This window comes from Pholis gunnellus, assembly GCF_910591455.1.
Source record: "Pholis gunnellus genome assembly, chromosome: 17".
Lineage (NCBI taxonomy): Eukaryota > Metazoa > Chordata > Actinopteri > Perciformes > Pholidae > Pholis > Pholis gunnellus.
This window is the reverse complement of record NC_136544.1, coordinates 924,783-950,628: the sequence shown is the minus strand read 5'-3', so window position 1 is coordinate 950,628 and position 25,846 is coordinate 924,783. Positions and strand designations below refer to the sequence as shown.

At 42.5% G+C, this 25,846-nt stretch overlaps 2 protein-coding genes across 2 annotated transcripts; both read left to right on the top strand.

The window, feature by feature from the left end:
• The first annotated feature begins 443 nt into the window (after nucleotides 1-443).
• Nucleotides 444-7,060, top strand: atp5mc1 (ATP synthase membrane subunit c locus 1). Its single transcript, XM_079177880.1, has 5 exons — nucleotides 444-555; nucleotides 2,026-2,072; nucleotides 3,196-3,276; nucleotides 3,994-4,172; nucleotides 6,596-7,060. The coding sequence occupies exons 2-5, from the start codon at nucleotides 2,034-2,036 to the stop codon at nucleotides 6,708-6,710; spliced, it is 414 nt and encodes a 137-aa protein (XP_079034006.1). The 5' UTR covers nucleotides 444-555; nucleotides 2,026-2,033; the 3' UTR covers nucleotides 6,711-7,060.
• Nucleotides 7,061-9,546: 2,486 nt separating this feature from the next.
• On the top strand, nucleotides 9,547-20,999 carry ube2z (ubiquitin-conjugating enzyme E2Z). The gene is made up of 7 exons (XM_079178290.1): nucleotides 9,547-10,403; nucleotides 11,047-11,119; nucleotides 13,955-14,142; nucleotides 14,303-14,414; nucleotides 16,404-16,516; nucleotides 16,646-16,736; nucleotides 18,195-20,999. The coding sequence occupies exons 1-7, from the start codon at nucleotides 9,955-9,957 to the stop codon at nucleotides 18,375-18,377; spliced, it is 1,209 nt and encodes a 402-aa protein (XP_079034416.1). The 5' UTR covers nucleotides 9,547-9,954; the 3' UTR covers nucleotides 18,378-20,999.
• The last annotated feature ends 4,847 nt before the right edge of the window (nucleotides 21,000-25,846 follow it).

Here is a 25,846-nt window from a genome sequence, read left to right as displayed (position 1 = left end):
ATGTTGGTAAAATACAATCTTTAACAACAAAGTAATGTGTTCTTAATGTGTTACATAAATGTGTAGATAGTGTTCAATGCAAAAAACGTTCTGACTTTAAGGACACACTTCATGAATCTTATTAAAAAAGGCGGGACTTCCCACAGACCAACCAATTGGTACATAGGACACTGGATGTGCTTTGAAAGGTTGCTCTATGGTTGCTCCCTTACTGCATCCGCTGTAAGGCTGCTCCCTCTTGTAAACTCGTCATTCCCGGCAACTCTGTCCAATAGAATTAATGAACGTTCCTTTAGTCCCGCCCTTATAAACCTCCTGACCAATCAAAAACCTTGTACTTAAATAACGCTCTATACAGTAGGCTAGAGTGACGGATATCACATGGTGATAAGCCAATTATGAATGAAGGAGGGTTGGCGTTAACCAATGGGCGTTTAGGACGCAGACGCTGATCTTATAAAGTACAAGGTGACAGTTTGTCTCGTCCTACATTCACTGACTGCCACTGTGTGCGAAAGCCGCTAATCCGGACCCTCCGAAAGCCGTAACAAACCGGTAATGTTTGCCTTTCATATCTCCTACACTTTATATACACTCACTTTGGTCCGTGTTGTTAATGCATTCGCGTCTCGCATTTTAAACTTCACCGTTTGTGTCCTCAGGAAATGCTTGCGAAGCTAGCTGTCATTGCTAACATTCGGTAGCTAGCAAGCTAGGTCGGCCATTCAATGAATTGGTTGCTAGAAATTACTTCTGAGTCCGTTAGTACGTGTGTCTATGCGACAGGTAATGGAGCAGTAGTAACGCGAGCAGTCGTTTCGGCCAGCCTCTGTGGTTATTGTAATGTCACTGCCGGTGCAAGCAGAGGGTTACACGTCCTCAGCGCGGCCGTTCACTAGACGCTTGAATGTAAAATGTCTGACACTGTGGGCCTACCGTGAGCTGAATCAATCCACCGCTACAAGGACATCCCCGTGGAGGACCCGTGGTGTCTTGTCGCCCCTTGTCATTGCACTACAGCACGGTTAAGGTTCATTGTAACGGGGGAGTGCACCGTGTCTGCTTTCTAGGCCCAATGTGACAGTCTGTGGTTCTTTTTTGACCTTCAAGTCTGCAGACTGGTTAGCTTAGCAGCTTAGCGCCTGTGCTACCCCCCCCCCCCCCCCCCCCCTTTCTTCTACGAGGACTGTAAACCAAACTCTGGTATGAAAAGGTAACTCGTTCATGCGAGCTAACCTTGGACTTGCGAGAATAGAATCATAATGGCGTTTTTTTGTGAAATACTGCCCACATGTTGCAGCACAACTTTCCCAGGAGAAATGTCCTCGAGGTTTAAGCTAATGGCGTCTTGCATTTGGGGAGTGTTAAAGCCATCCGTTCTGCAGTATGTGTGGACATATAGCGGTTTATCTAGAGTTGATCCTTGTCAGTAGTCTATGCGTTTGGATTAGCCTTTCTGGCAAAGCTGACCAGGACCAACAGACCAGGACTGCTTTTCTCGATCCAGTTGTTGCTAGACTTGACCTTTTGCAAAGATATTCCCTCCAGTGATTCGTTTTTTAACCTTGCAACGGATTTATTTCACATGGAAGACTTGCATGCATTGGTAACGGTGTGTACTTTGACCCTGAGCTGTGAACCTAAGGTAACGTCCCAAGCTGTCAGAACTGCAGGTCAGTGAAGAACAAACTGGCAACGAGCTGAAGCCTGCTAGTGAATCCCAGTGCTTTCAGACTTTGCTAGGCAAACTATGAATCCCTGTCCATTTGGGAAGTAGGTGGCTTTATTGCTCGCATCTTTTCATTAAGATGCCGCTTATCAAGAATTGCAGACCATAAATTTCATCACATAAGATGTATATACAACTTGTCTCTCCCCTAAACCCCTGACAGCTTTTGGTGGCGCGGTAGTTGCACGGTCCTGAAATGGCCTTAAACCAGTCGATCTGAATCTGCTGCTTGATACACAGAAAGTGTCCGCCTGTGCATGAGAACACTGACTTTAAATTGTTCTTTTTCTCTCCAGCTCCAGCCATGTATGCCTGCGCCAAGTTCGTCACCTCTCCTGCTGTGGTACGTCAGCTGTAACACTTTTCTGCCATTACTTTACTTAAAACATGTAAAAGTACTGATATGAGCATCAGCAGTTAATTGTGACACTTTTAACCATAATGCAGCTGCATGTGTTTATTTTGTGACTCTACATTAGTGAAGAAAAGTATAAAACAACGTGTGGAAACCAAAATGTTTAAATGTCAGTTACATGACTACAGATCCCTACAGCACATTCAGTTCCATGGCTGCATGAGCTTTTGGCATCCTTGGTTTGTTTTCAAGGACACAGTAGTTTGCAGTCATGTTTCGCCCATGCTCTTTATAACGGTCGCACAGTTGGTGGCATTTCCATGTCAGCTGACCCTTCAGCATGTAGGTCATCTAATCATGGAGGTGATGTGGAGGACAAAGTTCCACATTTACATGCAGGACATCTCCAGAGTGCTTGAGTAGTGTAGTTCTGTGGGTGAACTAAGTGGATACTGAAATGCTTTCAATCAGTCCTGGTCACTGCTTGGCTATGAGCTAATTAACACCAGATTAAAGATGCCATGGTAGATCTCTACAGAGTCAGATGGCTGTCGTCTCTGAATGTGTGTATAAGTAGCTGCATTGCCCCACTACACTGATATCCAAAGCTGCCTGTGTGAAAATAACATTTTATGCTGCAGCAGTGTGTATTTTGCTATAATTGTATTAATCATAATGAGCAAGTGTGGTGATTTTGTCAGCTTTGAAGTACTATTTTAGTTTTTTTCTGCTGTGACTCATTTGAACAGAATCTAGTGTGCTAAAGCTCTAATGTGTCACAAGTTTCCACTTAAATTCCACTGTTATGTTTTACTAGATTTATTTAATTTAATGGTTTATTCTCAACTCCTAGTCTTTGACATTATGTCATGTACTGACAAAAGGCTGCCGCGTTAAACCATGTCAGCAGAATTGCAATTTCTTTAAGCCCATAATGTACCGTACTTTGCAGCTGATCCTTTTTCCAAAAATTCCATAGTTTCCTAGTTTAAGTTAAAAGTGAAATGTTCAGATGGTTACTATTGGTCTTATGTACTTTGATCTTTGCAGTAGAAGATGTTTAAGTGACTCACTGTTGAAGCGGTGCTAATGTGGTTTTGTCTGCCTGTAGCTGCGTGGGGGGTCCAGAGTCCTCGCCCGGCCCGTCTCCGTCTCCCTCTTCAACAGACCTGAAGCCACAGTGGAGCAGCAGGTCAGTCCTCTGACCTTCAATCATCCTGCACCCAATTTTTGAATGGCCTTGGCCAACTTCTCGCGTGTGCGTGTGCGCGTGTGCGTGTGTGCGTGGTACAGTTTTGGCCTCGTATAGGGATAGCTACCTCAGTATAAATGTGTAGAGAAAAACATGTCACTGGATATCTAAAAAGTGCTACACGTGTGTGTGTGGTATAACACTCGTCTGAGAGAAACGACTCTGGTCTCACCTCGTTCACTGAAGATGCTACCAAAACACAACAGGCCTGTGGGCAGCGCGTCTGGCGCGAATGTTCAGAGGTTGCATTATGCTGCATTCAAGCTCTACTCGGTAAAAATGAGTATTGGGCAGAGGTAAATTATTAAGTCTTAAAATGTAATCTTAACTTAACACTAGCTCTAAATGGCTTATAACACATAATTGGTATTAAAATAGTAATACAATTATTTATTTCCTAATCATTTAAATTGTGCATTTTTATGCAAATAACTACTTTAGATAACAACATAAAAAGGTAAGACAGGTTGGCTTTGTCCTGATGGTGGTGAGGAATGTTCCTCTTGAGCCCTGTAGACCAGCTGCTGTAACAAAACAACAAAAAATGGCTCATCTGTATCAGCAGCAAAAACGCGATCGGGGCATTTCTAAATCGAATACATAAACGACATTAAACGTCAGGCAGCATATTTACTGCAGCTGTTTCTGCTCTCCCAGGCCCTGTTGCCAGTCAGCCAGTCTGCAGTCCTGAGCCGGTCCTTCCAGACCAGCGCTGTCTCCCGGGACATCGACACCGCCGCCAAGTTCATCGGTGCTGGCGCTGCCACAGTGGGTGTGGCCGGCTCAGGAGCTGGAATCGGAACGGTGTTCGGCAGCCTCATCATCGGCTACGCCAGGTAAAGTTGTAACTAGTTAGCCAGGTGGAGGATTTTATCCACAGCACCCTGAAGTGCTGCGCAGTGTTTTATAGATATAAAAGGCAAACACAGACGTTCACGTGCTGCTGCTGTTCAAAGTTTAAGAAATGTAAATAATCATTCGCCAGAATGTGACTCACGGATGCAGGTTTCATTCCCTCAGAATCTCAGGCTCTCTCCCCCTGAGCCATGACGTCAGCCAATAACGAGAGTTATCCCCTCGTGTAGACAGACTGTTGCTATTGGCCTGTCTGAATTCTGGACATACAAGAGGCGTAGGTTTGTTGGCAGCCGGTCTAGCAACAACTTTGCATTTAGAAATCCCCAGATGATCGGTAGGCGGAGATCTCCAATTTTTCCATTGTAACAAGATTATTTATAACCTAACAATATTAATATGAAGGATCTGTTGGAATAACTTTATTTTGTGCACGCAGATAAACAAAAAACAGTATCTTTTAATAGTTAGTTTGGTGTGCGATATTCCCTCAGGATTTGAAAAGTAATTTCAGACAATGTGTACATCTACAGGATGTGCCTCAGAAAGATCCACGTATGAAATGAATAGTTTGACATTCTTGTCTTTCCTGCAGCGAGTTGGCTGTGTATCAATCTTCTGATTGACAAGAGTCCGTCTCTAAACGCTTGTCTTTTGATTGATACACATGTCTGTACAGTTAAATGCTTAGCTTAGCATACAGACTCAAAACTGTTAGCCTGGCTCGGTCCAAAAGTATCAAAATCAGCCAACAACACCTCTAAAGGTCACTAATATGTATCCTGTCTGTACACTGTTTATGCTAAGCTAACTTAGTCAGCTGCTGGGTCTAGATGCACATTTACCTTACAGATGGGATCTTATCAAACTGTAAACTTGGAAGGGACAAGAAAGCAAATGTGCACCTTTTCCCAAAATGTTCTATTATTTAGAGAAGATATTTTAAAGTTGATGAGTTTCAACTAAAAAATATTTTAGTTCATAGGCTGATCCAAAAGCACACCCACAGAAATCCTTCATGTATAAATAACCAAAAGCGGCCCAAAATGGACTCACGGTTGGTCAGAACTAGTTTCCCCAATCCGAGCAAACACTGGAAACCGGTGCAATACGTGACCTTTCCTCTGCATGTCAGTTCACCCTCCATGTTTCCTCAAAACGCATTAATGTGTGAAGGCCTGTGTATTAATCCCACGACCCAGTGTTGGTTTAATCATAACTCGTCTAAAACACCACACGTTTAATGTTTTTCAATTCGGTGTTGGCATACAATCCTTTCGCTCTGACATTTTTGGGTCGACAATATTTTGAACTCTTGAAGCTTTGTGTCCACCCTACAAGACTGTTTCACATATTCATGTTCATATCATACGGGTATTAATTTCCCGTATGATATGAATTTTTCATATACCGTCATACCGGTGCATAGCCAAAACATTGCTGACAGTCGTCAACAGGCTGCTAAAGATGGTGTTCGCCACCGAAAGCAGTATCTTTGGAGCTAGTTATCTTATCTGTATTGAGACGGATCCCTAGTCATGGTCATAACTTTATAACAATTAACAACCCACAACTAACGCTCTTTAACAGAGCAAAACACCACAACAGTCTGACACATAAACCATTTTTTAACACTAATAATTGTACATTTATAAACTTTCACCGCCGAACTGCATGCTGGGTACAGCTCACCTGTAAGAAGAAGCTGTACCTGGAGGGGCTTAGGACCCAGGGGAATGTAGGTGAAGGAAACCGGAAGAGACGAAAGACACGCTACACAAACAGCTGTTCACCGCTAGTCACGAATCTGTAGAACAGATTCTCAACTGGTGGGTAGTCTCGGACCCGTTTTCAGTGGGTTGCGGGCCTTTGCCTTAAAGCAGCGGAGTTATTCACGCTCCTTTCCAGCATTTACGGCACTTGTTCAGCGGAGCAGGAAAAACACAGGCCAATGCGTTGTAAATCACGTCACGTGATGCAGTTTAGCCAATCAGATAAGGGTATCTCCCGTGAGATGTACCCACACCGTGTTACAGGGAGGAGAGACAATGAAAGACATGATAGGGCAGATCTCATGAGAATCCATATGTGAAAGTTAAATATCTGTGGTCGATTTTACCAATTTAAATTGCTAAAAATACTGCGTTCCCAAACCAGTGCTGTGAAAACATTGAGATGAAAGTATTTCTTTACCACACACTTGAACTCATAGTGAGGTGTATGAGTTCGAAAGGAATACCGTGGTACCGCCAATGTTAGGCAAAATACCGTGATATACATTTTTGGTCATATCGCCCAGCACTAGTTTCACAGATGCCTGTCCTTTTGTGTTGTTGTTGCTACAGTGAAGGTACCATTTTAATCAGCAGTTTGTCTGACCATGCGTCTCCTGCCCCCCCCACAGGAACCCCTCCCTGAAGCAGCAGCTCTTCTCCTACGCCATCCTGGGTTTCGCTCTGTCTGAGGCTATGGGTCTCTTCTGTCTGATGGTGGCGTTCCTCATCCTCTTCGCCATGTAAAACCTGGCTAACGCTACCACGGCTCCGCTCCCATCACTTACCCCTTCCTCCCAGTCTACTTTTCCTTCCCTTCTCCTTGCCTCTCATCCTTCCATCTGGAGAAGGAGGGAGGGAGGGAGGGGGGGGTGTTCCAGAACGGTAATTCTGAATGAGCTGATGGGGTATTCCAAAGGGAAATATATATATATATAAATGGAAAAAATATTCACATCTGAGGTTAACCAACCTCCAATCGTACATTTTTTTTTTTTTTGTTCCTAAGCTTATTTTTGTTTTTCAAAAGTTTTATGTAAGACCTCACTTCGGTTGAAATCTGTCCAAAATAAATGGTTGGGATAACTAAAAGAACAGTCTGCAGTGTTTTTGTTTGGTTTTTATTGCCAAGAAAATGAACTGTTCAAAGGTTCCTCTTGGACCTACTGTAAAAAAAAAAAAATGGACTGTGGCAAGAAAACTGAATTTCGGCGTATCCTGAAGGAAATGACCTTTGCTATATCACTATTTACATATTGGTATTTGATTTATGGAGGTCAAAACTGGAGAGGACAATGACACAAAGTGAAATACCTGGATTGAAGCAGTGAAGTGGACTTAACGAGAGCAGGTGGTTTAAAGTGAATTTAGGGTTACATCCTCATTTTATTCATCTACAAATGCATGAAATAAATCTACATATGGTGCACTAACATGAAAAGTATGAATTTATTGACATCCATTTTTTTTTTAGCCCACCAGGTGAAGTGTTGATTAAAAAAAATATATAGATAAGCATACGTTTGTCTTAACAGTAATACACTGCATGCAAACGAACTATCGACTATAATGAACCATACTATGTATTGATGCTACATATGGTCCGATGAACTCTTTTGCAATCTGGCAATACAGCAAGCACTTAAATGTTAGCAATTGATTATACCAAAATCAGTAATGTACAACAAAAGTACCTTCTGATGGTATTAAATTCACATTTTTTTGCAATTTCTTCAGAGAGCAGCAGGCACCTGTCAATCATGTGCTTCAATAACTGAATATTGACAAATTGGATTGGCTCACAAAGTGTCCCTTTTGTTACAAATCTGCTTCATTGGGAGAAAAGTCACACAGCAAAAATGATCATTTAGGTTGTTTTTTTTATTTGACTAATCTAGTTTTAAAATGTACTTTCATGTCTTTACCTGTTATTTCAGAAGGACCCCTCTTCCTTGTTTTGAACGTTTTAGCCTGTTAAATATAAATACAGTTGGGTTAAGCTTTTCCTTCTGTATGCCATGAAAAAACATTTGTGGAGTCATGTAACCTGACTGGCACTTAAGGCGTTGACTATTTACACTACAAAGCTAATTATATTACAGTATTGGTGGTTATACCAGATTGTCACTCATAAGTTTAGTTTAGGACTTAATATTGTGCAGGTCTTTACAGTGACTGTGAAAGTTACTGCTCTGGATGTCCCAACGCACAAGATCAATTTTGGTATTCAAGGCCTCCATAAAAAATACTAAAGGTGTTTAGGATGCTTGATGTTAACAATCTTACCACACGGTGCAGCAACTAACTCAAACAGGTATGTTTTGTAAATCCTGTTAAATTCACAGTAACGGGTGGAAAAGGGACCCTTGGCTGCTGTCAATATGGAGGGGAGTTCAACATCGTTCAGTAGCATATACTACCCACATTTTAACAATACAAAGCTGGTTGAAAACTAGCAGATTATTCCCAGACACGCTGTCTGGCATCAGCAGGTCTGTGGCTTAGTTTCTCGATTTCAGCTCAGCCTTCAACACAATCTCCTCCATGAAACTGATTGGTAAATGTCGCACTCTGGGCTTGAGAACGTCACTCTGCAGCTGGCTATTAGACTTCCTCCCAAACGGACCCCAGGCAGTTCAGATTGGCAGCCAAACCTCCATTCTGGTGTTGAACACCGGAGCCCCTCAGGGCCGTGTGCTCAGCCCCCTCCTTCACACTGCACACCCATGACCCCAAACATGAAGAGAACTCTGTTGTGAAGTTGGCAAATGACACTACCGTCATCGGCCGGGTTAACAATCGTACACACAACAATGAGACTTCATTGGGAGAGGGAATCAACAACCTTGCAGAGTGGAGCTCAGAGAACAACCTGCTGTACGTCGTCAGTAAAACCAAGGAGCTTATGGTTGATTTTAGAAAAAAGGAGGCGATGACGCACGCAAAATTCCTGTGCCAAGTTTCCATAGAAAGCATCCTGACTGCAAACGCTACAAACTGGTATGGGGTGTGCACGGCGGGTGATTAAAACCGCTCAGAACATCATTGGTACCCATCTACTGGGCATCAATGGCATTGGTGAGAAGAGGAGCCTGAGAAGAGTTAAGGGGATAGGACAAAACCCACCACAGCTACAACCTGTTCACCTGCTGCCATCTGGAGAGAGATACCGAAGTATCAGCTGCCGAACCATCAGACTTCAAAACAGTTTATTTCCTCTGGCTGGGATTAATTCATTAATGGGATTAATTAACTAATTATCCATCCTCCACCCTACATATATAATATATATTTATTTTTTTAACCTATGTAGCAAATTGGGACTACAGTCTAAATGTCGTTGTGCAACCCTATTGTACAATGACAAATAAAACCTTGTAACATTGAAAACTATATAAAATAATAATTTTAATTGATTCAACGTTTTTTTTCCTCCATAAATACTTTGATTTAATAATGAAATGCTTAATTTTCATTGTGCCACTTTTAAATGCGTAGATGACTTTTATTTTGAAGTTCCCACCGGATGTCCCGTTTTTGTCATTTCAGCGCAGCTTAACTGATGAGAAATCAGATCCTGAAGTTGCGTTGAGGTAATGGATTGGAGGGGATGTGGTCCATTCCAAACCCAAATATTCGGACACCATATTGATTTAAGCCGATAACAACCGGACAGTGAGTCGGCTTTATAAGCCTTAGGAAGGGGGACGAGGTCATTTTGCCGAAGACTTCATACTTTTTTGGAGGCCTCGGGGAAAACACATAACGTTAAGCTAACGATAAGTAGCCACTATGTCGTGGGAAGAAATACCGTGTTTTCTGGCCTCGCCTCTGAGCTCACCTCAATCCCGCTCGCCTGCTCTCTGATCCCGCTGGTCAACAAAAACAAGCAGAGGTAACTTCGCACTCAGCTGCCCGATGCAGCTAACAGCTAGCACTATAAATTAGTCAACACCGACGGTTTTACTCAACGCTTGTTAGCTTGCGAGTCATGGCAGACAGCTTCGGAGAGCAGTCCAGCGGGGGTGCCCATGGCTTAGGCGTTACCGGACAGGGTAGCGGAGCTTCGCTGCTGCCGACTTTGGCCAACCCTTTACCGGTGGGACACCCGGCAACTAGCGGTGCTCACACCAGCTCCAACCCGGCCCCCCCTCTTCCCGCTGCGGCCGCGCACAGTGGCCTCACCGCTCTGGTGTCCGCTGTCCCCGCTACCACAGCCGGTTTTGGCAACACATTCACCCCCGGCTCCTTACCGCCGATCGTGGCCGTGTCTCCTTCTCTACACGCCTCCTCGGTTCTCCCCGGTGTTGGGCTCGGGCTCGGCGGGGTGGCAGGAGCGGACCTTCTGTCCCACATCCACGCCACTTCCTGGGACCCGACCCTCAGCACGGACTGGGACAACGAGAAGGCTTCCCAGCAGTGCATCCTGAGGATAAAGAGGTGGGCCTAATGAAAACAGTCACTGTCACAGTTGTATAGTTTCAGGTTATGTTCAGACCTAAAATCACAATGAGGTGAGTACAAATCGAAAGTGAAAGTTTTGCATACAGTTTTCTGCCATCACTGGAAAAATATGGGTTCTTAACAAATGACCGGAAACGTAAGCAATTACTGTAATTTAGATTACAATATGCAGAATATATGATTGAGAAAGATGACAGGGTCATCACTTTAACGTGGTTAACCATGGGAAACACATTTCATTTATTTATTATATTCCACTTACCCCATGTGTTGTTTAGCCAAGTAGATAGTTTGGGGTCTACCTAGTACACAAGATAATACTCAGAGATCTCTGGAACTACTTTCTACCAAAGAAATAATCTCCATAACAATTTTGACAGCAAGGTTGTGGGTAGGCCAGGGACACACAGGATGGGTTATTTGTTGTCCTCTAGTTTATTTTTTTAAATGCACCTTGCTCTTTTTCTTTATAATCTAGTCATTACTTGACACTTTGTCAATACTGTACTTATTCATGCCAATGTAGCATATTGAATGAAATGATCTCTGTTGTATGTAAGATTCTCTAGTGTCCTTTCTAAAACCTCATCTGTTTCCCTCTGTCCGTCTGTCTCTTCAGGGATATCATGTCCATCTACAAGGAACCTCCACCAGGGATGTTTGTCGTCCCCGATCCTCAAGACATGACCAAGGTAAAAAAGGCTATGACCCCGTTTACACTCGTCATTTCAAATCGTCTTGTGTCTCGATACAAATCTAGAGGAGATTTAATACACTGAGCCACATACAGACGTCCCCCCTTGGACTAGATCTGATAGCTGAGCGAATTGGTTTTGCTGCTCTACTCCAGTCCAGAAGGCGCTAATGTAAGCTGTTTGGTAACAGCCATAGACTGTGTATAGAAGTGGACGTAGTCATCGTGACGTCCCCCTGTTGGTTTGTGGACTACCGTCTCCATGTTGTGTTTTTCGCAACCAATGAGCGGGAGTTAACACAATTGGAAAGAAAAGGAGTGACGTAGAGATGCCGTCTCTGGTAGCGGCAGTGACCTGTCAATCACAATAAGCCCGCCCTAAAGCGTACCCTGCTTTATGGTCTGTTTGACTCTAAATGGACCATCATTTACTAAATGAACATCATGCTGTATTGAAGAAGACTTGAAACTAGAGATTGAGACCATAAACTCATGTTTACAATGTTTACTGAGGTAATAAATCAAGAGAGAAGTAGAGTCATTTTCTCATAGACTTCTATACAACCAGAGGAGTCGCCCCCTGCTGGTCAGTAGAGAGAATGCACGTTTTAAGACACTTCCTCATCAGCTTCACTCTGCAGAACCGGAGGTTGCCGCCTGATAACGGCTAAAAAACACCAGAAGAAGAAGAATAGCTTATGAACGAACATGTAGAGATAAACTAACTCTAACGCATGGATGACTATGTGTGAGGCAACATTTTACATCACCTTCCCAGGCTCTCGTTTACACCACTTCCTCAATCATTCAGTGGTTGACCAGATAAACACTTCCAGAGTCCAGCGCGCTGCCGTCGCTTTCTACCTGTTGATCAGTGAGACGGGGAGAACTACAGCTCGACTTTTACTTCTATATAATTGTATCGATGAAAACCTCTAATTTCTTCCCGAAGGCTTCACAATCTGTACAGCAAACCTTGGACCCTCAAATTGGGAAAATAATTGAGGAAACTCTCAGAGAGAGCAACAGAGGAGGGAACCCTCTCCCAGGATAGACAGACGTGCAATAGATGTCATGTGTACAGAATGAACAACATAATATATCTTTTCAGTGAAAGTTCACTGGGATCATGGGACTCGTACGCTGTGTCTGCTTCCACATTTCGGCAAGAATGCGCTGAGATTGCAATCTGACCTTAACTGTTTTCGGTATCCGATAGTTGTCCTATCTGGGCCGAGACTGGATAGCGCCGCACTGTAAACACACACAACAAAGAGAACAAACAGAGCGGTCCATTATTCTGAAACAACAGCTAAGGGAATCATTTTGTTTTTACTAAAGCTTACTAAGCTTAATCAGAGGGGGATCCATTGACACAAATAGAAGAAAACCCTCTGATTTGACAATCATTCAACTATAGGCAAGACTAAACCAATCATATTCCACTATGTACATTCTTAATCAGCGACATCCCCACTTAGATCTTTTCTGATTGGTCGGGTTCACAGGCTCCACTCTGCATCTGCAAAGGTACAATCAGATGTTTAATACTCTTAAGATGGCACAAAAACATACCGAAATCACTTTGCTTTATATTTTGTAAATATTTCAGTCATATTTTTTTATTGCGTCAAATTAAATTTAAAAAAGCAACATTGTGTAAGTCTGTTCTTTCTGATAATTCCCATAGGCCTATTTCTATATCAGGATCAAATCAGAAGTGTTTCTTTTTATCGCGATCCGCAATAAAAATCCCATCGACCGTAGTTCTGGTTTATTACACCGTAGGTTAGGGTTGGGGGGATATGGCTAAAAAACATCTAATTTATTTCATGCGTGCAAAATGCAGGAAAACTAAAACATGATTAAAACCGAATGTGCCCGTGACAATAATACACACAAGACCTGCACCTGCTGTGAGACTGTCCATGTTCCAGTGGTCTCATGCAGCCGGGGACAGTCGGTGCTAGATGCTTCAACTAAGAGAAGCTCGCTTTGATAATCACTTTCAGCACAGATGGAGCAGACACCAGCCTGATATCTGCCACCTGTCTACATGGCAGCGACTCACAGAATACAGCAGAATCATCTCTTCTCTAAACTGTCTCATCCAGAGAGAATCTCCCAAACTGGTTTGTGTGAATGTCGGGCGGTCTGATGGGAATACAGCCATAGCAGCAGAGCAGTAGCATCATTATTCAGCAGACTATAGGGCAGGTAGTTTCTTCCCCTCATGGCTTTATTCTGGTAATATTACAGCTTTATACTCAACTTCTCAGAGAATGCTGATATGTGTATGGGTTTATAAAGGAATTCAAAAGAATTCATTTACCATGGACCTAAATAGGGTGCTAAATAGATGCACATACTGTATAAAGAGGTCCTATTTGAAAGCAGCACAGAATGTCTGAGCCTTGCTGCATTATAATCTCTTCTATATCTATAGATATATAGATAGATCAATGTTGCCTGAATTTGGTGTTTTAATTAATATACATTACATTTCCACCATAATTTGACGCATATTCATTCACCAGATTGACTGTTCGACTCATAAATATATATTTTTATTCACATGACATTATGACATTATTCCAACTGTCCAGATGAATCAAATCTATTATTTGGCAATTAATGACATGTTTTTGTAATGATCTAACTTCTATATAAAACTACTAATCATTAATATTCAGGGTAGACAAGGGGAGCCTCCCATTTTAATTGATGGGGGGCAGTAATGGACCGGGTCAGTGGATAGGGGCGCTGGCCCAAAACAAGGTGGAGACCCACTGCTCTAAGCCGCCTCCTTTCTGTCCCCTCGTTTCCTGTGCAGATTCACGCCCTGATCACCGGGCCGTTCGACACGCCGTACGAGGGCGGCTTCTTCCTCTTCCTGTTCCGCTGCCCCCCCGACTACCCCATCCACCCACCACGGGTCAAGCTCATCACCACCGGACACAACACCGTCCGCTTCAACCCAAACTTCTACCGCAACGGCAAGGTCTGCCTCAGCATCCTGGGGTGAGTCGCATGCTCGTCTCTCATTTGGTTGTGATTGTCTGCACAGGATGGTGGGAGATAGTTAGTGTTTCTGTCTTACAACGTAGAGTTATAAACGTGTGTGTGTGTGTGTGTGTGTGTGTGTGTGTGTGTGTGTGTGTGTGTGTGTGTGTGTGTGTAGGACATGGACAGGCCCAGCATGGAGCCCAGCCCAGAGTATTTCATCTGTCCTCATCTCCATCCAGTCTCTGATGACGGAGAACCCCTATCACAATGAACCTGGCTTTGAACAGGTACTCTGTCTGTCTGTGTACATGTTTTACTCAGACAGTTACTGAACCAAAGTACTTTTCATTGATTTTATTTCCCACGTAGCGAGTGAGGGGATTCCGCCTGCAGTAAACGGGCGAGCTCACAATCAACATAGATACGGTTAATAGGTTCAAAACACACACACTGGTATATTTGTGTGACTTAAACAGCTGTCTATGCTTCACCAAACACATCAGGAATATACGCGGTTGGTGTCAGTCAGTCGCGCGTCAGTGCGGATTCATACATTTAATATCATGGAAACGTATCTGTTCTGTGAGACGTGCGAGTGACTGATGTTGAAAAGGCTTGAGTTTGGATTGGTTAGGTCTTGGGTTGGGTGCAGGCCTTTAGTTGGGATGGTTAATACTCTGCACTAGCTTTGTACAGGTAAGCTTAGCAGATGAACCAGGAAGCTGTAGCAAAAGCAAAGTGGGGCTTTTAGTGAGGATCTTTCTTTTCTTTGTAAAATTGTGGAAACCTAAGAATATGGCCTTACAAACTGCCCATATACATGACTATGAAATCTTAAATTTAGTATAAACCATCATGCAAGAAGAAATAAGCAGTCATCATCCTGAGGTTTGCCTGGCTAAGCGTCTAAGCTAATTTTAACATTAATGAAGAAATGCTAATCGCGATTAGCATCTATTACTATAAGACAAATGTTATACTAAAACTGCAAAAACACAGAATATATCATAGAGATATAAAGTAGTAACTGCAGCATGTCCTCAGTAGAGTCGGAAACAAAAAGGAGTTAACTACGTCAAGAGAGGAGGGATAAATACAAGAACAACAATGCAATCACATTCTACACCACTAGGTGTCTCTCATGCAACATCATAATTGGGGGTAATGGGCCAGGGCATGCATTACATTTGTGTCCTCACAAAGATAGAAGTACGAGATTATGTGTGTCGGGCATTGCTGGGGGTGGCGTACTGCGTGGAGACAGCAGCCTCAAAAACGCCGCCGATATGGGGGAGACGACTTACAAATGTGACCTTTCGATGACGGCTACACTCTCACACACAAGAGGGAAGAGGAGAGGAGGCGCTGAGTGCAGACGGAGGCATCATGACACGTCCTGTTAGGAGAAAAAAAATCTGTCTCAGTCAGATTGAGTCAACAATTAACACTTAATTAACATTGCCGTAACCTTCAAAATGAAATGTAACGTTATTGAATAAGTGTAAAAAGTTTACCCCAATCTCCCCATAACGGACTTCAGTCTGACGGCCTTTATGTAAAATAATATGCGGACCTGATCTACATGGTGGAGGGATGTGTCGTTCACTCTAGCTAACGTTAGCCCAGCTGCTGGAAACAGACGCTCACAGGGACACTCTGACTTTATCTGTCCACCTACTGCCCACCGCTAAAATTACAATATGCTCAGACCAGGGGGAGCGCCGCAGATACGCTTCGTCACTTTTTGTTGATAAGTCATGCCGTTCTCAGCCTACGTTAAACCGAGCAGCTGCTTCTGTTCAAGATGCTAGTTTAGTGTTAGCACGAGCCTCCGACAGCTAAACCTCGCACAGCGCACCAAACAAAACATGTTTGGAATTTTCTCAATTTTAACTGTCTCTGCAGTGGGAACGAGAGGAGAACAAGTTGTGGTGTGGATAGTTACATTTCTGGAGTAGAAAAATGTAAACATGACAAACTTATTTAGTTTCTTACTGATCGAAAGAGGGAGAAATAAAGACCCTCATTGTACGTGAACTGCTTTATGAAATTGGTCGGCTTAGTGAAGTCTGTGACGACCCTCACGCGACTGCCATGTGACGTTTGACACCTTAAATTGTCTGCTGGCGCTTCCGCCTTCGCTCTGCTTTCACTTCACATCACAATGTAAACCAGCCTCCTCTGATTGAGATGATTTCAGTTGAATAATGTCAATAATGAAGTCCTTTTAATTAAAGTTTCTATATAAAGCTGTGGTCTGTGTGTGTGTCTTTCAGGAGCGCCACCCAGGGGACAGTAAGAACTACAACGAGTGCATCCGCCATGAAACCATGAGGGTGGCTGTGTGTGACATGCTGGAGGGCAAAGTCCCGTGTCCTGAAGCTCTGTGGTAAGACCCAACCAAGCTGCTCAACCAAGCTTTATTTCTCTTCTTCTTCCCTCTCTGCGCTCTCATCCCGTCCTTCTCACTTCCTCACTCCTCATCATTCGCTCACTTGCGTGCATGTGTGTTTTTCAGGAGTGTGATGGAAAAGTCCTTCCTAGAGTACTATGATTTCTACGAGGGCGTCTGCAAGGAGAGACTGCATTTACAGGGACAGAACATGCAGGTGACTATATTTCTTGTTATTTTTAATCCATGCACATCTATATTTGTAATTGTCCGTTTGTAGATCAGTTGTCATGTGTTAAGCGATGTAAGGAAATGTTGTTGTTTTTTAAACTCAACACTAACTAAAATATTCCCAAACAGCTATCATTTTTATTATAAGATATGAAAACGGTTACTAATCTAACTCATTAGACCCCAAAACAACTTTGGCCTTTGAAGCACAAACATTTGAAATCAGCTGTATACTACTTACTGTGTACTTTACTTCTGAGGAAAACATTGTACTAATACATTTATCTGATGGAGTGATGTTGCTGGTTACGTTGCAGATTTAGATTTTACTCACAAAATATATATAATTAAATATGATAAATTATTATTCATTTAAATATCCAGCATTATTAATTGAAAGCTCGACGTTGATCAGACATTAAGTAAATGTAAGGACATTGTGCTGATGATACCTCTCTTTCAGCAGACTGCAGTTCAGTCGAAGCTTCACAGACTTTTTGTCACGTGACAGTTGGTCGATGCTGTGTCCGTCATGGCTTCATAGTTGCGCTGAGGAGCTCAGAATTTAATGTTTTTCACAGGATCTGGTGAAAGTAAACAGTTTATTTGGGGCAGAATTTTAAATGAAACACGTAGAATGAAATGTTTTTGATAAAATATCACAATTGTTTAAAGAAAACAGCTGCGATTGTCTTCGGCCCGGCTGACCCATTAAGCAGACTTCCGTGAACCCGTGGTGTGAACAGTCTGCTGGTAGAATCATGCTCCATCGCTCGGCGAGGTTCATTGTCAATAACTTTGTTGTTGTTGGAACAGGATAAAAGCTGACTGGTGTCCTACTCAAGTCTTTATTTTTACCTCCTGGTCAGATACCGAAGCCTGATGGCCCCTCAGTGACCGGACAGTAGACGGGAAACGTCTCAAAAGAACTCTCAAAATAACTCTAGATGGATCATAATGTACTAAATGAACATCATGCTGTATTGAAGAAGACTTGAAACTAGAGATTGAGACCATAAACTCATGTTTACAATGTTTACTGAGGTAATAAATCAAGTGAGAAGTAGAGTCATTTTCTCAAAGACTTCTATACAAGCAGACTTGTATTTTCCCCTCTCTGGTATTTCAGGTGTCGTTGACGTCGTCTTTATTGCCACCTACGGCGAGTCGTTTTAGTGTAGACAGAGATATTTTGTAAAACGACGGATTTTAGTTTAAAACTTTCGAGGAATATATCCATTTAAAAATGAATCTGAATACATGTAAAAGGCTTAATACAGAAAATGAATAAGGATCTTTTCCTGATGTGAACGGATGCAGACGGACGGTTACACCCTCTACTGCAGCCAACTCATCAGGACAAATACATGGTCCATTAAAAGCTCTATCTGAGGGACACGCATGCCCAAACTCGGCTCACCTCTCTGGGGTTTTTTCTGCACAGGACCCATTCGGGGAGAAGCGAGGCCGCTTCGACTACCAGGGCCTGCTGGCTCGCCTCAGCGCCACCCACAGGCGGGTACGTGAGAAGAGCCTGGCGGAGGACGAGCACAACGACGAGGACTCAGACTCAGACACCAGCTCCACGGGGACGGACCCCGACAGCCAGGGCAGCTCCCAGCCCTGACTCCCCCAGACAGTGCTGGACTCAGAGCCGGGCCAAGAACTTAAGGACAAAGGGACCTTCTTTTTCTTTTCTTTTTTTCTTTTGTTTTGTGTGCAGTGGAGGAACGAAATCACAATGAAGTTCAGCGAGTTGGAATCAACCTTCTGTTGTATGGGTGTTTCAGAGAGAGAGAGAGAATTTGTAGTCCTCTCTTGACAATGAAAATCATCCGCTAGTGAAATGCTCGGTGAATCTGGCCTGGAGCGGCGTATTTGCGCTACTTGTGTAGCTAACCAGCTGTCCTGTCGATGTCTTGTTTGATAAAAAACAAACAGCCTGATAGATGTTGAGATAAAAGGTTAGTTTGGTGGCTCGAGCCTTTGAATGCAGATATTGCAGCGTTCTAAAGGAGTTTGCTCCACCGTGACCCACGAGCCCAGTCAGTTTCTTTCACATACTCCGTACTTAGGAAAGACTGTCTGATGGGGATCGGGTCCTGGGACCACATCCTGGGGAAAGAAGGACCTTTTAACAAGCAGAACGTAGTTGGACAAAGAGCCGAGGTCGAGGACTCCCTCGTCAGGCCACTTAAAACATCAGCAGCAGAGTTCCTGTGTATTATACAAAAAGTTCTGCTTCGCTTTCGGTTCTAATCGTGCTGTTGAGTCGACAGTAAACCTGTTAACCAGATAAGAAGCCGTTAGAGAGAAATGTCACCTCTCATTGACATCCACCGTTATGCCCCCTTTGTGCTGTTCTCTCATTGTTGTGCTAAAACTAATGCTTCATTTCTGCAGCATGGAGGGTACGTTGTTTATTTGGAAACCCTGCCGTTCATTGGGTCGCTGGCTCTTGTGATTCCGGACCATCCCGCTAGCTTTTGCTACATCCGCCCCGGGGCTCTGGGAGGGGAACGAATGGAGGCAAAAGTAACTTTCCATCTGACTGAGGATCCATTCTAATGCTTCGTACGTGTGTATAGACAGAAGGTAAATCAAGCCTTTTTCTGCTTTAGTGTCGCTTTCTACATCGTTTGATTTAATACTTTGAGATTGTGTTCAAAAGAAACCGATATTCCAGTAATCCGTATACCTACAGAGAAGTGCAGGAAGGCCCTCCTAAAACCTAGAACTTAGTCAGCATTTGTTGCACTTCCTGTTCCCTGGGCTTTTCTTAAGATGCCTGAAGATTTTTCTGTTTTGTTCTACGATACGAAATGCATCAATAAATAGCCCTCTAGGGATTTTTGAATCTGTTAAACGTCTTAAAAACAGGTGGTAGATAACAAACGTCAATACGAGAACACTAGTCCTCCTTTAGCTTAGTGGTGGTGACGCGAAGTCATGTGACCGTGGCGTAGTTCCTTTTATAGCCCAATGTTAGCTTTTTACTTCTGGCGACTGCGTTTGAAAATCATAAAAGTGGTGTTCCTTTGTGAAGATTATATCCCTGAACAAAATGTGTAAGTATCATAAACCCTTATTTTCTGCAATAAATAATAAAATCCTTTTGATTTTTTTTGTTTTTTGTTGAGGGAACCAGAGCGATTGCTAACTTCCCCGTCTACAAAAATACATCATCACTTTTTTTGCGCTCTATATTCATTTGTCGTTTTCCGGTGTGTGCTTTTTCATTTGCAGTTTGCTAGCGGCCCGGCAAGTTTCACTCGCCAACAAGAGAACGTAAAAATGAGCGGACTTGTTGACGGTTTTGTTCACAGAGAGAGCAGGGCGTTGGAGAAAACACTCCGATAGGACAGGATTTATGAAGCCCATCGTGATACAGCTCGCCTCTCTCCGTCTGAAAGTGACTAAATCCACATACTAGCACCTGCGAAGCTCACTAATTAACACACTATATCTCCTCTGTTTAATCATTTATACATTTTACAGGGGATTATGCGCAACGGTACACAACCCACCGATAAAACCATCAGCCGCTTTTTAAAAGTTTGGTTGTTGTGCTGATTAAACAAACAAGACATGACGTGTTAATAAGTGAGCACTAGAGGTGCCGGTAAAAGGACATTGTTACCTTTTAGACAGTGTCAGGCTACGCTAAGCTAGCTGATACATGAGTGCTATCAATTTTCACATTAATCTCTCCGCCAGAAAGGGAATAAAAATAACACATAACACCATTCTCGTACACTTTTTTTTTTAATAATCTTTTCAACAAGGGGTCGGACAGATATTGTCTTTCGTTGTCGTGTTTGCTTTCTGCCGTCCGCTGTCCAGTGTTTAGCTCTCCACAGCCATGTGGATGAAGAGAGGAGCGCTTCGCTTCTGTTGTCCTGTCCAAACCCCCGGTCCGCCTGGCAGAGGTTTTACGTTGGAATGGGATTACTAATGTAGGGCATTCCTTTTTATTTGTTTTATTATGTTCTAGAATGGTTCTATACGAGAAGCGTCTCCCAGCAGAGTACATGTGATTGCCAAAACCTCGATTGCATCAAACTTTCCCCAGCGTGGAAGGGAAGAGATGGTATCCCTGTTGTGGTTTGTGTTGTGTTTGTGCTTACAGCGGGGTTCTTCTGTGGCTCTATAAAAAGCCTGGATTACTGACAGAAGTGATCATTTCCAGGTCTGAGAAAATGTCGGTATTGTACAGAAGTTCTGGAAAAGTACAGAATAAAATGTTGTTCAGTCCTGATACATGTGACTCTTCTTTTATTTTATTGTTTTATTTATTTTTTGTTGTTCTCGTAGCTGTACACCCACCGTCAATCCAAAAAGAAGTTAGCCAGCACTAGCTTTTAGTTTTATTCCACAGTTTATTTTATTTCTCGTCTTTAAAAGCTGAAGCAGCATAGTGGGAATCTAACAGCTTTCCATTTGAACCCTCATCAACTGGGGTGTCATCGAGTTTGTCACTGTGGCCTTCTCATCTTCTATGTTATAAGTAAAATTGCTAAAAATAAAAATTCATCTGCCATCTTGCAAGTGCAGTGTGATTCTCTTAGCACCGCTTTGTAAATTCTCCTTCACATCTGTCCTCGACCTCATGACGTTTTCCATCAAGGTCAAAGAAAAGTGGTTAGAAAAAGACCGGACTTTTTTGTTTTGTTTTTTATGGCTTTGCGAATGAGCCCTACGTTTCTTAAAGCTAGGATGCTTCCTTGGTAGGATGGGATCCTTCCAGGTCGGGTACTACAGAGGCTAGTCAAAACTCCCTCCTAGATTTGGGAGAGCCCACAGTGGAACACAGGCGAGTATCCCGGCGTGCAGAAGAAATGGACGCGGCAACCTGCGCTTCTGAAAAGTACAGCCAATGCAGAAGTGCCCTAAAGAAACAGTTCATCCCAAAATCAAAAATAATTTTTACTCTTCGCTGTATTTTGAGTTGCTAAGTGTTAAAGCTATCTGCTGTAGAGATGTCTGCCTTCTCTCTAATCAGAAACAGTCTATTGCCAAGTATGTTACACATATTAGGAATTAGGCTTGGTGATTGGTGCATGACAAAAAGTATGTTAAGACAAGTATTAAATTAAAGTGACAGGTGTGTATTTAAAGAGCAGAGTTGTGCAGAAATTGTCCTGAGGATGTCAGAGTCAGTGGGGGTCCCGGGCTTTGTTAATGAGTCCAACTACAGAAGGGAATAAACTTTTTGTGGCATAAGGTCTTGGTCCTGATGGACCGCCGCCTCCTGCCAGAGAAAGGAATCAAAATGGTTTGTGTCCAGGGTGAGAGGAGTCTGCTACAAACTTTGTTGCCCGCCTTCAGAGTCCTGGAGGAGAACAAGTCGTGGGGGGACGGCATATTGCAGCCAATCACCTTCTCGGAAGAAGGAATGGTGCGCTGCAGTCTGCCCTTGTCCTTGGCAGTGGCTGCAGCGTACCAGACTGTGATGGAGGAGCAGAGGATGGACTCAAAGATGGCTGTGTAGAAGTGCACCATCATTGTTTTCGGCAGGTTGAACGTCACCACCTGCCTCAGGAAGTACATCCTGTACTGAGCCTTCTTTGAGATGGCGCTGATCTTAAACTCCCACTTGAGGTCCTGGGTTATGGTGGAGCCCAGGAAGTGAAAGGACCCCACAGCAGCGACCAGGGAGTCACACAGGGTGATAAGGGCTGGTGGGGCTGCCGTCTAATATAATGGGACTATATGGCACTCCGGTTGTGGTGCTTGAAGAGCCAAAAACAAATACATATGAAAAACACAACAGCATTGTCTCTCGAGAAACTATGACCCGGTTACTCAAGATAATCCACAGACCTTGTGGTGAGCAGTTTCATGCAGGAACTTTTTCTTTCAAACTGCTTAGGTATATATATAATGTGTATATATATGTATGTATGTATGTATGTACAATATATATATATATATATATATATATATATATACCGTATATACTACAATATATAACAGTGCAAATAATATTGCTGAAAATGGCATCTATGAGTAAGTGTGTAAAAGAAATGCAAGAATAATATAAATAAGTATATTGTTTAAATGTACAGAAATAAAATAAATATATATATATATATATATATATATATATATATATATATATTCTGCAGTTATTTAATTTTAATTCTGTTTTATTGAACACAATTGTTGTCCTCTGAAGTAAATAAATGATGGTGTAATAGCTGCTGTAAAAATTATATATATATATATATGTTGTATACATATTTATATATGGACACTGAGTTTATAAGTATTTGCTAACACACCCTAATAGTCTTTGCATAAAGAAATTAATAACAAAATAAAAACCATGGTGTTCAGCGATTATAATGTGCTACTTGTCCTTACATCTATCTGTTACTTTACATGGCATTGTCACAAATTGTTCAACCTACCTTTAATCCGTCTGACACACCAAAATCGAATGTCAGCAGTTGTTTGCAAATTAAGATTTAAGGGGGGAAAAAATCACCTATTTTCAAAAATAGAATCAGAGTAACTGTACTGATATGTCTGTTTTTAAAGATAGGCCCATGTGTCTTTGGGAGGCCTGACCATTGCATATGGGTCATCTTTGAGGGGCCCTGGTCTCCTTATGGTTGGTCGTTGGGTCAGCATGGTTAACATGTAGGACAGAGGAAAGAGCTTTCCGTGAGGTCAGAAGGTGAAACATTTCTGATGGAATGCAAACTAATATAGTCCAAATATAAGTTTCAGCTTATTTTAACCGCCACACAGTTTTTACTACGATGTGTTAGTTCCCCAGCATTTTTTAAATTTGAATTCGAAATGTTCTGTTAAAAAATTAAAAATAATTAAAGCTGCAAGCAGCATTGACCGGGCCCTCGCACATTCACGCACGTCGAGGGTACTGGCAGGACTCTGGAGGACGCTGCCGTGCGTTTCTGTGACCATCAAACACTGCGTGCATGAGTTAGATGATATTTCCTGCGTCGACCAGCAGCGTAACAAGATCGCGTTGACAGGTCTTAAGCCTCAAATGTGTTGAGGGTACCTCCAATACAATCATAAATGAAAGCCTGTTAAGATCATCAAGAAAATGAATGTGCGTGAATGCGCTTCAGGGTTAGTAACATAACAGACTGTCAGTTTACTGGGATGGGGTTCAACTCCCTGCAGTGTTCTGATTTTATTTGGACTTACATGAAAGTTAAGAAAACAGTAGTATCATTTGCTTTTACTTGAACACTTTAATTTAACACCATTTTCTTTTTAAGCTCTTCTGTAACTTTAGACTGTTTTGTGAAGCATTCATTGTGACATTTAACCTGATTCTCAAGTAGAAGCTCTGGACAGATCATTTATACTAATGTCGACTGACATGGTTTGAAAACCCACTGTTATCTAACTTTTGCTCTCCAAGCATCTTAGTTTGCACATATTTAGATCAGAGAAGTCTTTTTCTCATGGTGTGCCCACAAACCCTTTTAATAAGTTCAGTGTTTGGTCCGCTGTAATTATAGAATCCTGCTTACGTCCGTGCTTATCAGTAGGTGGCGCTATGACTATGAGTTAATATTGGCATGCAGAAGTCCTAAAGTCATGACAGTCAACAACCATGTCAAGTTTGGGACAGTTTTGACAAAGTACAGTAGAGTTACAACAGCTTGATGGATGATGGTGAACCATGTAAAATGGCTGCCACACCAAATCCACGTCGTTTGATGAAACCTAAAGCTTTTAGTAACATTTAATAACTAAGGTCTTGAGATTGTTCCGACCAAATTCTAAGTTGATCTGATTAATTCCCTAGGAGGAGTTCGTTAAAGTAGAGCGCCTGGAAATTGCACAAACGACGCTATAAATTCATACAAAATTCAAAATGGCTGACTTCTGGTTGGGTTTAGAGCTTAGTCCCCTAAGACCTTTTTTTAAGTCTATATGAGATACACCTGCTTCCCAATTTGTATACATCTAGGTGAGACGTACTGCGAGGGCTGCATCGGCGAAATATTGTAGGGGGCGCTATTGAGCCGACTTGCCACTCTGACACATTAAAGTCACATCAGATAACTACATTCATGATTTTAAATGTGTTTGACAAGTTTTGTTATGTTTTGAGCAGTTTTAGCCCCTCAAAAACACCTTCAATTTTCATGGCGAAGAATGCGTTGCCATGGCAACAGCTTTTCACGAAACTACAAGCTTTGAGTAACTTTTCATCACAAAGGTCTTTAGATTGTACTGACCAATTTTGAAGTTGATTCGATTATTTCCCTAGGAGGAGTTCGTTAAAGTGCAGCGCCTGGAAATGACAAAAACGACACTAGAAATTCAAAATAAATTCAAAATGGGTGACTTCCGGTTGGGTTTAGAGCATGGTCCCAAGAGACTTTTATTTAAGTCCACATGTTATACATGTGCCCACCAAATTGTGTAAGTCTATGTGAAACGTAGTGCGAGGGCTGCTTCGTCGAAATGTTGTAGGGGGCGCTATTGAGCCGATTTGCCACTCTGAATGAATAAAATCATATTATATAACTACATTTTGGGCTTGTAATCTGCGTGCAGAGTTTGCTTATGTTTCGAGCTTTTTAAGCCTCTCAAAACGACCTTCGTTTTTCACGGCGAAGACTGCGTCGCCACGGCAACGGCGTTTGACGAAACATCAAAAGCTTCATGAACTGGCATTATGAACTTCTTACATTTGTGTGGAAGTAGTTTGATGTTGATCTGATTTACCTACTAAGAGAAACAAGGCAAAGTATAAAGTCTTTAACTTACTGTTACCAGTAGGTGGCGCTATGACTATGATTAAAAATTGGCCTGCAGATGTCTTCAGGCCTGGAGTCTAATCAAACATGTGAAATCTGGTTAAGATCTGATGATGTGGAGTCGAGTTACATCAGTTTATTCGTTCATGGCGAAGGATCGAAATTCGCCGAGCCGCTACGTCGCCGCCCTTCGACAACTTCTTACAATCTTCACAATGAAGCATGATCAAGGTCTTAAGGCTTTCCTGGCAACATTTGAGAGGGATCTGATTAATCTGTGAGGAGCAGGATGTCAATGTACAAAACGTACAACTTCCAGTTGCCAATAGGTGGCGCTCTTACT

Coding starts and splice junctions, on each gene's coding strand:
- atp5mc1 (XM_079177880.1), top strand. CDS start 2,034: ATGTATGCCTGCGCCAAGTTCGTCACCTCTCCTGCTGTG. Junction 3,277..3,993: donor AAGCCACAGTGGAGCAGCAG/GTCAGTCCTCTG, acceptor CTGCTCTCCCAG/GCCCTGTTGCCAGTCAGCCA. Junction 4,173..6,595: donor CTCATCATCGGCTACGCCAG/GTAAAGTTGTAA, acceptor CCCCCCCCACAG/GAACCCCTCCCTGAAGCAGC.
- ube2z (XM_079178290.1), top strand. CDS start 9,955: ATGGCAGACAGCTTCGGAGAGCAGTCCAGCGGGGGTGCCCATGGCTTA. Junction 11,120..13,954: donor ATCCTCAAGACATGACCAAG/GTAAAAAAGGCT, acceptor TTTCCTGTGCAG/ATTCACGCCCTGATCACCGG. Junction 14,143..14,302: donor GTCTGCCTCAGCATCCTGGG/GTGAGTCGCATG, acceptor GTGTGTGTGTAG/GACATGGACAGGCCCAGCAT.